General features: G+C 45.8%; 1 protein-coding gene across 1 annotated transcript in view; it reads right to left on the bottom strand.

Annotated features, from left to right (window-relative positions):
- Nucleotides 1-7,902, bottom strand: part of Ropn1 (rhophilin associated tail protein 1) — a 13,910-nt gene extending 6,008 nt beyond the window's left edge. Inside the window, exons 1-3 of the mRNA XM_055625195.1 lie at nt 7,787-7,902; nt 4,628-4,745; nt 3,266-3,427 (exon numbers count right to left, since the gene is read on the bottom strand). Of these exons, the coding sequence (XP_055481170.1) occupies nt 3,266-3,427; nt 4,628-4,745; nt 7,787-7,902 (396 nt within the window). The remainder of the gene's footprint in view (nt 1-3,265; nt 3,428-4,627; nt 4,746-7,786) is intronic.
- Between the last annotated feature and the right edge of the window lie 3,634 nt (nt 7,903-11,536).

Below are 11,536 nucleotides of genomic sequence, written 5' to 3'. Positions count from 1 at the left end.
GTGTGTGTGTGTGTGTGTGTGTGTGTGTGTGTGTGTGTGTGTGTGTAAGAGGGGGGTACTTCATAGCAGCATCCTCCAGCATCAGAGAAGCCATTGTTTTAAACTCAGATGTGAACACACGTATTTATTCCCTACATGTCTCCTCTTTTGTATGTGCAGCCTTGCTTGAGCAGCAGGTGGCATGTTGGCAGCCTGGGGGAGGAATGCTGGACAGGAAGAGAGCACAGGTCCGCCAGCCTTAGCGTGTGGAACCATGCCTGTTAGGGCCAGAGCTCTCAAGACTGGAGTAAAAGTTCCAGCCATTGGATTCTTCTACTGGGAACAGAACCCACTTTCCCAGATGGTAAAAGACAATCGCTTGCTTGCAAAGGAAGGAAAAATTCCTTAGTAGACTGGTTTCAAGGACATATGGGTTAGATAGAACACAAGCCCTCCACTAAAACAGACACCTTGACTGTCTGTTTGCTTAGACTTCTAGAATAAAGTATCTTAGATTCAGAGATTTAACACAAATCAGAAACCTATCACTCACAGTTCTAACGGTGAGCTCAAGATCAAGGGCCGTCAGTGACCTATTCTTCACAGATGGTGATTTCTTACTGTGTCCTCACATGGTGGGAGGGGCACGCAGCCTCCTCCGGACCCCCACTGATAAGACTCTCTAGTCCCCATCCCTGAAGATTGCTCTCTCATGACTTAAGGCCCCACTTACAATACTATCTCCTTGGGACTTACTATTTCAATATACAACTTCAGGTAACACAAACTGCCTGGTTCCAGCACTGACTGGCCCACGATTAAGCACCAGCGTGACTTAAGTGGGTGAAGGCACTGCTTCCTGGAATCACAGGCATCTTTGCACACAGGCTTTCCTTTCAGGCGGAGTTGACCTCTGGGTGCTCTTTGACGGGAATGATGAAGAAGGCTGTTTTAGTGGCAGCAGATACGTGGGGCAGAATGACGGCTCCTTCGAGGTGAAAAGACCTGAGAAGACTTGATCCAACTTCCTTGTTTTAGAAGAGATGGAAAAAGATGCGATGCACCTCATGGTCCCTCTCACTTAGGGAGGCAGGTACATCAAAGAAAGCCTGCCAGGGACGTGAGGTGCCAAACAGAAAGGGAGTTGGAATGTGGCTTTCCAAAATCACCCCAGGCTACTGCTAGATATGGGGACAAGAAGGTGATGACTCAGACATCTCACACAGAAGCTAAGAGGCAGGCCAAAGCCAGGCGGCCCATGAGGACAATGTACAGAAAATGCCATGGGGCCAGCACCAGGGAGACCTGACACGCTTGGATGAGCCGGGAGATGAAAAGCCTAAGCTAGAAGAGCGAGTGACCAGGCAGTAGCACTTCACTGAAGACCAGAGGGCCCAAAGAGGACCAAAGGATGTCTGTCAGACCGACCCTTTCATCCAAGATCAGCCCTTTTCTTAAAAACACTCAGTTGCTACCTTGGAAAAAACAAACAAACAAACAAACAAAAAAAAAAACCAAAAAAACCAGTAGAGCAGCAGAAAACCCAGAGGTAGGGGTTCCCTGGAGGCGGTTCATCTGCTGCACCAATCTAAGCTCTAACCTGGGATAAAATCTACTCATTTCCCCATTTTATCCTTTGAAGGTGAAGTAGATCAAGGTCAGAATTAACTATAGATTAAATTACAACGTGCACCCTACAGATACACACACACACACACACAGAGAGTCTCAGAGTATCTTGCTAATAACAATGTAGCCTTATGAAACCTTAATAAAGTATGGTAATTTGTAAATATTTTTCTTTCCTGATTTCTTGCAGTCCTTGAGCCCCAGCCCTAGCCCCTGTCAAATATGAGCTCAGTCCTGGTGGAGAGCTCATTTGCCCTGCCATGTCTGCCCCTCCTCTTTGCAGAACAGTTATTTATTCATTACATAATGTTTCTAAGCAAGACAATAAAAAAACAAAAACCAAAAAAACATCACCAACCACAAATAGCCCCCTCTTTATGATGGTGGTTGCAGAGGAAACTCACAGGAAAAAAAGCTGGATTGCAATATTTCTGCTAAATTTACACAGAAACAAAAATGCCAAGCGCGTGTTCCGAGCACATTTAAAAAGAAAGACCAATGTCCTGCTTGGCTGTGCTGTGTGATTCAAGTTACCTTCTCATCCCTGTCGGCCTAAGTGGAGGCCACGCTTTCCTTGTTGGCTTTTACATGGATTCTAGGGCTTTAGTGGTTAGTAATGATTCATTTTCAGAAGACATTTCTGATTCATTTTTGTTATCAGTGACTAACAAGAGTGAGTCCACCCAGACGCCGCCTCATTTTTAAATGCACATAAAAGCTGGTTTCTGCATCTTTTCTTTCAAAGCAGGAAAATCGCTCTTCCAATTTTCAAACAAGTCAAATTTGGAAAAGGCCTGAATTGGGATGAACTTCTTCTCTCCATGATAATGATTCTAGAAAGTCTCTCCTCTCTTTTCCTGTTCCTTTAAAACTTTTTTGTTGTTGTTGTTTTTGTTTTTTTGAGACAGGGTTTCTCTGTGAAGACCTGGCCGTCCTGGACTCACTTTGTAGACCAGGCTGGCCTCAAACTCACAGGGATCTGCCTCCCTCTGCCTCCTAAGTGCTGGAATCAAAGGCATGTGCAAACACCTGACTGTCCTTTAAAACTTAAAAATAAAATAAAATAAAATCTTGCTTTCTCTTTCCTGAATCATATGCCCACTTGTTTTCACCAATAACTTTCTATAATGCTGAACACCCCGATAAGGTGTCTTTACCACTATGGCGTCAGGTATCTAGAGCCCACACATATACAAGCCTTAAGCTACAGCTAGAAGTCGTGATGAAGTGGGCAGAACAGAGTGAAAATTAATCTGAGGTGAGGGCAATGGCTGAAAGTCACAAATTTGGCCAGCTGTCTGCAGAGGCTGCTGAAATGTCAATCCTCCTCCCCTTCCCCTATTTTTTGCCTCTTATTGCTGAACCTGGAAACGACCTTAGTTGAGAGAGCAGAAGAAAGCACAAAAGGCAGTTCTGTTTATACTTTTACCATCTCTAGAGAGCTGGGTGAGTGCAGAAGGATTGTCCTTCCAGGCCCAGGAAAAAACAAACAACAAACAAACAAACAAACAAAAACGGACATTTCAAAGTTTGGTTTGGTTGTACTGAGAGCTGATGCTGGGGCCTCACCCATTCTAGACCAGTGCTCTCCTGCTGAGCCACCCCAGCCCTCTGCACGCTGGCGCTGGCGTACACCACATCAAAAGAGCCAACTTACAACTCCGAGAGAGCTACAAGCAAGGGCCAAAAACTTCAGCCACTCAATCTCCTCTGTGAAGCGACCCACGTTCATCACACTGTTAAACAGGTCCTTGGGGAGATTCAGCACCTTCCACATCTGGGCCAGCTCGTCGGCATGGATGATCAATCTGCCACCAACCTTCGGAACAGGGGACACACAAAACACACAACATCAGGACCACGAGCAAGATGCTCTGAGTTCTCACAGCCCAAGGAGAGGAGTGGGGAGAGCTGGAGAGGCCAGAGGATCCAGTTTGACACAGTTGTCATTGGGAGGAGTTGACTATCGTTTAATATTTTTAAACCCCAGGTGTCAAAATTAAAATTTAAACCCCATGGTAGAAAGATCCGTTTATAGTATATTCTATTTTTTTATGATGCCTTATGATCTCTAGTTTTGTTCTTAGGTTGTTCCCTGTGAGGCAGAGGAGAGACATCAGAGACTTGCCTGAGACCACTAATGAATGGCGAGGCGAGTCAATAATGACACTCTCCTCCTAGACTACAGCTAGTTCTCTGCACTGAATCTCATGTGTGTCCCTCCTGTCTTCCCAAGAGTGATATGTGGTACCATGTGGCTGACCAATACAGTTTAAGATGGATATCCAACATTGCTTGGCCCTGGGACCTTGAGAGCTCTGCCATGTTCACTCCCTAGGAGACTTGACATTAAAAAGTGGAGGGGAATGATGGATGGCAGAATGATGGATAGCTAAGGATGAAGCGAGGGTGCGGATGCTGTATGAAGTGTTCCAACACTCTGCTAGGGCCTTTGAGTCCAGTGAAATGCTGAGCCTCTGGAGCTCAAGATCCAGTGGGTCCCTCCCGAGTCACCCAAGCCTCCTCCATCCTGTATTCTAATGTGGGGCATCAACTGTATCCTGGGAACTGGCCAAACCACAGATTCTCTCAAGCCAGTTCCTTCCTTTCCATTCACAGGCTAACTCCTATGACAATGTGTGGAGATTGGCAGGGTTTGCCCTGAAGGCCGGGCTGAGTTTGCACCTGGTTTAGAGTATGCATTTCGTCTCCAGACTGAGGTAGACCTCTCATGGTCTGGACCCATCAGGGTGATGCTGAGAAGGACTGAGGAGTTATGCTCTTTTAGGGCAGACAACACACACTCCCCCAGAGCCCCTGAATATCCTTTCCAGATGTGGGGTATCTGTGACGACCTCAGGAACCAGCCTATCATTCAGGCTCTTCCATCCTGATTCCTGTTTCTCTGGAGGAAGACCCACTTTCTGGCCAGGCTTTAGTAAACTTTGGGGTAGTGCTAAAGGCTGGCGGCCCTGATCTAACCTGTTCAGTTCCTACATTATTCCTAGAAGCAGCTTACCCGAGAATGCAGGACTTTCAACAGCTCAGGAGTCAGCTCAGCCCAGTTGGACAAAGTGACTTGTTCAGACCTCTCCCTTACTGGAGGAATTTCTCCACGGGACATGGCCCCAAAGTACCTGCAAGAAAGGGGTAGAGGATAGAGGAGGGTCTGAGGCTCTAGTGGCCTCTGGATACTTGAGGAAGTTTCTCTTTTTTCTTTTAAAGAAAGTGAGTAGATTAAAAAAAAAGCCTATTTAACTGTGTTTAGTTCATTTGTGTATGGGAACGTCTGTGTTATTTCTACTTTAAGGAATGAAGAATGTTTAGAGAATAAAAGTGTTTTATTTTCTCTAAGAATAACGAGGAGCAACCAATAATACTTTGCTTGCAGCCACCTGAGGCATATCCAATCACCAGGATATTTATAGGATGCGTGTGTGTGTGTGTGTGTGTGTGTGTGTGTGTGTGTGTGTGTGTGTGTGTTTGGTAGGAGGGAAGAACATGATTATAATAAGAACAGATAGAATGTTCCAGGGATGAGTGAGAAAGGGTTTCTGGCTTGAGGTAGTAAGGCCTGCATGGGGCCCTCAGCAAGGGGGAGAAAGGCTGGCAAGGCCCTGGGGGAGGCAGAGGAGGAGCTGCATGTCAAGGAAGGGACAACACGGACTTCATATGATGCATACAAAGTAGCCTCCTCCTTCCTTCCTTCCGAGTTTTCAGTTAAATGTGCCTGATGTGTGCCCCAGCTTTGTGGGGTGGGCTTTGTTTGGGGATGATGTGAAGGACAGGCCAAGACCTAGTTCGAGATTGGCATGGCATGGAAAGAAGCTGCCTGCTTCATCACATGGGCAACGTGATGCCAGAGTCTGTCTCCACCAAAAGCCGTGTTAGCCCTGAACCACAAACCTCTGCCCCCTCCCAATTCCCTCGCTCTACTGCTTTCTCCATAACCAGGTAGTATAAAACGCAGAGGGTGTTTTACAGAAGGCCATTTTAGGGTCAATCTAAAAGAATGGCGCTAACCACTGCCCAGCTCTGAGACACAGAGCAAGCCGAACTAAAGAGACACGGAACAAAACAGCAACTTCCAGCCCATGGCTGGAGGTCCCCAGCAAGACAAGCGGTAGAAATCCTGCGACACCTTTGAGCCCATCCATAAGAAATCTCCGTGGACAAACCAGTGTTTGGGTACAATGAGACACCAAAGGCGGGATGTGGTCTGAATATATAACCAGACCGGAGCGGGCAGGGGGCAGGGGTGAAAGAAAAAGACAGCAGTGCCCGCCCCGTTATACAGAAGCGCCTGGGTGAAACTACGCTTGGCACTCTCCAACCAGCTTTGGGGTTGTCAGGGTAATCGGTTAGAGACTGTGGAAGAGAAGCCACCCTCGTGGACGGCAGTCCTCTGAATCTTGAGTTGTATCTGCAAGTGAATGATTCCAGGGTTGCAGCTGTCAAGATCCACGCTGTCACACAGACCTGCTGGGCCCAGTTGGTATATGCTGCCGATGCCAGGGAACTGGCTTCTTCATTGATGGGACATAGGGAAGGAAATTCCTGCACGTTATGAGTTAAATACCTAAGTTATCTTGGAGACGCCTGATGGAGTTCTCCGTCTGCTAAAATGCTACAGGATTGTAAGCCGCAGCAAATGATCCGGCAAGTGTTTTTGATGTCTAAACTGGATGGAGAATGTTCTTAGGTCATGGCTCTTTTTCACTGCAGTTGAAGTACAAACTGATCTTGCACGGATGTCTAAAAAATTTATAGCCCATCCTACAATATGGAGCAAGCAGGCTACCACGGTGGAAAGTTTTCCTCCATAAATGTCAGGGACAATATCAAGAAATGTCATTTTTTCTTACGATAATGCAGTAGCACAAGAACAATAAAATGCAGCTTTAGGCAATCATATGGCATAAAACAAAATCTGTCTGACTATGCCAAAAGAAATTAGTCTTCTGACGTTAAAGTCCAATCTTAGAGGTGATACATACAATTCAAAATAGAAAACGACACAGGATTCATGAGTGGGCAAAGCCGCTCCATTTAGGCCAAGTAAAAAAGACACCCCTGCTTTGCTTCCTTTCCATTCTAAAAAGCTTCCTCCTGGCTCAGCCTTGAAGCCTGGGAGCTCAGGCCTTCAGAAAGGGCTTCACAGCTTGTCTCCATCACCTGCTGGGTAATCTCCCTCCCCACCCCCGCGCCCCACCTCGGGTTCTCTTCCTTCAGCCCCTCCGCTTTAACAGTCTGAGGCGTCTTCTCAGAGATACCGCTAAGAAGGAGAACAGCTAGAAAAGGCTCCCCAGGAGGACCTTGTTAGCTCCCCCACCCCCAACCCCGCCCTGCACCAAGCCAGCACCTGCCCACTTTCCCGCAGGCACGTGGATCTAAGAAGCAATTTCATAGTTGAGAGGCTTTCCATGTAAAGCTGCCACGGTGAGGTCTGCCCCTGTTGTGCAAGTCACCCACCGAGCAGCCTCTAGGGGCCCTTCAAGCAGCCAGTGTGCTAGAGGCACACCGCAGAGCACGGCTTGACCTGCCTCCTTCCCAGAAAGCCATGTGACCGCCATCTTCACGCGGAGGGGAAAGATCAGTTGAAAAAAAAATCAATAAAGAAAATAATAGGTCCCCCCCCCCCCCAAGACAGGATGCAAAATGTCTTTAGTCTGGTCCAAGTATGAGTTTTCACAGTCGTGAAGGAAGGTGTTTCATTAATCAGAGGGAACCGGGTTGGAGAGATTCCCACCTCCTCCTCCCTGCGGGATCACGCACCGCTCCGCTAGGTCTACTGCTGCCATCTAGCGGTGAGAAGGAGAGCAAGCTGCAGGCCTAAACCGGTTAAAGGCGCGCCGGGCGGCCTGCCCTTTGCAACCCGGTCAGGCTGATGGGATGCAGGGATGGGCTGTGTGGCCGAGTGCTGGCGTGGTAAGCTAACTGGTCCTCTTTGCCCCAGGACTCTTGGCCTGTAATGTCCTCGTATGCTGCTGCTCAACCTGGCTAGTTTAGGGAAGGGCATCCCATCCTCACCCTGTGTGATGCTTTGTGTGTGGATTTTAAAGACGCCCACCTGCTGCTAAACTGCCTCACTACCCGCCTGACTGCAGGCTTGCCAGCCTCCTCAGTGTCCCACAAACCCTCTCTCCTCATCCCTGCCCCTCTGAGAGGAACAACTTACTCTGCTGCCCACTGGATGAGGTCTGGAGGCTGGGTCCGAATGGCAGCTTTGGTAAACTGCTTCAGCAGTTCCGGCAGCTCCGGCGGGATGCATACTTGCTTGTCTGTCTGAGGCATTGGTCGTTTGACCTATAACACAGGACAAAACGGAATTTTATTTGAGTCATAAGAGCAATCATGACTGGTAAGAAAACGGTTTGGAATAAGACATCCCCCAGACCTAAAGTAACACTGATTTTGGAGGTTCTGCTAGCCCAGGAGATGGATGCAGCCTAGAAATTGGAGTGCTCATCCTTACACCCTGCTGTGAATTATGTCCTCTACATGAAAACAAAACACAAATACTTAAAAGAAAATAGAGACCATCAGAAGTAAAAAAAAAAAAAAAAGTTCTTTAATCATGTCATCCCCAAATCATGGATATTTTCTTCTGAAAAAAAAAAATCAACATTAATATATGTGTGTGTGTGTGTGTGTGTGTGTGTGTGTGTGTGTGTGTTCATAAATAAGAAGACGGGTGCTACAGGGACATTTACTTGTGCAGCACCGAATCATGAACATCTCCCCATGTCCCTTCAACTGTCCACCGGATGAGAGTTGTAGCAAAACTGACTCTATGAATGTTCCTCTATGATTTGACACTAGGTCACTTCCAAATAAGGTCACCATTAAACAGCCAATTGATGTTTACACTTGTGTGTTCTTGTCTAGTATTTTTCATGTTCAAAGTTCCAGCATATATCAAAACAAAACACAAAAATCTACAGATAGAATACAGTTCTCTATATAAACAAACAACAGAGCCAACCTCTCTGGAAGAGACAGGCTCAAAAGATTAAAATGTCCCAGCTTCAAAACACCTGGATGCAGACAAATATCACTGAGCACCTTTTATATTATATGTTTTGTTGAGTTTGCAGTAAAGTGTGAGAAATATTCAGTTGCCAAACCAATCTGTAACAGAGCCCCAGACCTTAGCACAACTGACTCCATGATGGAAATACCATCCAGACTGTAAAACTCAGCACATAGACACCATCATCTGCCAAAAGTAAAACAAAGCCCTACTCCATCAAAGTCCATAGTTCTGGGGAAGTTCTTAAATGTACTAAATCTTGGTTTTTGGCTTCTACAGTTCCACTTCTGGATAAATATCCTATGTCAACCCAGAACATGTTTTTGGTTTATTTGTTTGTTTGTTTGTTTTTGTGTGTGTTTAAAAGCTCACCCAGAGAAAGGCTCAGGGCTACATTGGGATCCTGAACACCCAGTGTGGTCACTGGCTGGCTAATAAAGACTTTCTGTTGGCTTAAACCCATGTCCTCATATTCTTCACAATACAAGTAAGTGACACAGAACCCAGAATGGGGAACACATGAATTTGACCTGACCTGGAGGAAAATGGCTAAAAAGAACTCAATTCTTGGTTATGAATGGCAGCCCAAGGAAGGCCTTGGGCACCAAAAACAAATGACTGAACTAAAAGGCCCCCTTCTCCCTTTCTGGCCTGCACTTGAGATTCCACAAAAGACACTATCTTTGGTGTGGGCGAAAAGGATAACATCTTTTGTGTGAGAACACAGACTGGAAACAACTGTCTATGTGTAGAGATACACACTGATTTTTGTGGGGGAGAGAATCAGCCTCAAGGGTGTGAAGTCACAGGCAGGCTCTAAGTTTAGATCTATGCCAAACAATGCCTAGTCGGGAAACCCCAAGAGAAGACAAGACTGTGGTCTTAGGTTGGTGGCATCCTGCTACTTCCTAGTTGTTCTTTTATTTGGAAGGAGGGGGATAGTGTTTCATTGTAGACTTCGTAAAAAGACAGCTAACACTCTTCACAAGTTAAGATTATAAAAGTAACCATCAAATATGTAAAAAGGAGAAACAGAATTTGAGTACACAGATAGCCCCTCCTCCCCCAAAAGAAACCTTATTAATTAGTCCAAAACAAGGCAAAACATGAAGTGGGGAGGAAGCCTAGGAACACAGACTAATAGGGCAGATGGGAAGAATCCATGTTTATAACTAACCACAATAAAAGGTCTTGAACGAGCCAGTTAAATACAGAATTCATCAGACCAGGTTTTTAAACTCTAGGGACAGTCATATCTGAAAAGGCCACAAAGACACAGAAAGATGGAAAGTGAAAAGACACAAAGAAATGAACAACTATGTTGTAGATAGTTGATTTAGACGTTACCACTGAGACTAGACAGACTTCAAGGCGCATTGCTTTAGGAGGAAGATTTCCTGTGTCAGGATAAAGGCTTTGACTGCTGCCGTCACAGTGCCTTTCCCATTGAGCGTGGAGACACATCACCATGGGGGAAATCTCATGGTACCCAGGGGAAGGCCGAACAATGTTTGGGATGCCCTAAACATTCCAACAGTGGCTAGGGGTGATAAACACCGATCTAGAATTGGCAGTATGTCACCTAAATATTGTGATAAATACCAAGCCAGGCTTGGTAGTTTTCCTGGTTGGGGAGGGAGACAGATGCCATCAGGGAGCTACAAGTGGGGTCTTGAGACTACTAGCAACATTCCAGGTTTAAGCCAGACTTAATTGTCAGGTTTAATTGCCTAGATGTTTCATTGTCTTTATAGCTATATTTATACTACACATTTAATTCTTTTATGTATAAACAGTAGCTTTTTTGTTTGCTTGTTTTACAAAGCTACCGTTGCAAGCTGTTTTTGTTTTGTTTTGTGACAGGGTCTCATGTAGTGCAGGCTGGCCCAGAACTTATCTGTAGTGAGAATGACTTTAAAGCCCCAATCTTCCTGTTTCCACCTCCAGTTGCTGAGATTACAAAGATTAGCCACAAAGTGCAGCACTATGAATGGTTTTTGATGGCCTTTCAACCTATTTTATTTAGCAAACAGACTTTAAATAGATATTAAATATTAATATAACAATATTAAATAAATTAAATAAAAAATTAAATGCTACCCATCCCTTGGTCCTGTGGCCCCAAAGCCCTGGATTTGCCATGTGTTCTCTCTAGTCTGTTGGATCTCACTAAATCCCATTGACAGTTCCTTTGATATGCGATCTCCACCCTCTTTCTCTGCTCCCTTCCTCACCTACTGCGCACCCTCCTACTGAGTATCCTCATATCAGGTCATTCTCTGGTCTGCCCCACCCAGGGCCGTCATATCCATCCTCTTGACTGCTTTTCATAGGCCAGGAAACCCTGCTCACGAACAGCAATCAGACCCAGACTGTCAAGGTTCTCCATGATTTGTACATATTTTAGGCCACACATTTCTTGCCATTCCTGTTTACACTGTCCCCTGCTGTCACTTTCTAAAGAATTACATTTCCAACACATAACACCTTCGTTTCTTCTTTCTTCCTTGAGAGGTTACTGCTGCTTGAACTGCCTCCCTTTCTCCTATTTGAACCCTGCGCATCTTGAGACCCTACTGAGCTTTCCGAGAAAGCCTGGGTAGCAGCAAATATTGCTGGCAATGCACATTTTGCATCCAATCCCGCCCTGACTCTTTTTATTTGCCAAAGCAGGGCTCCTTACAGTGACCGTGGAAGATGGGTAACAGGTGTACAGCGAGAGAGTGACGGTTGTAAACGGTTTATAGAGATACAAACTTTACAGCCGTTTACAGGCATACAGTAGTTGAAATTCTATTTGGAAGCTGTTTGGCACAGTCAGTAAACTTCCAGGTTTCAGTACGTCTTGTTTGTTTGTGCTTAAAGTTTTATGCATAACACCTGCCATCAGGCATG

The sequence above is a fragment of the Psammomys obesus genome, unplaced genomic scaffold (genome assembly GCF_907164565.1).
Source record: "Psammomys obesus unplaced genomic scaffold, mPsaObe1.curated_primary_1811, whole genome shotgun sequence".
NCBI classification, from domain to species: domain Eukaryota; kingdom Metazoa; phylum Chordata; class Mammalia; order Rodentia; family Muridae; genus Psammomys; species Psammomys obesus.
This window is presented reverse-complemented; position numbering and strand designations above follow the sequence as displayed.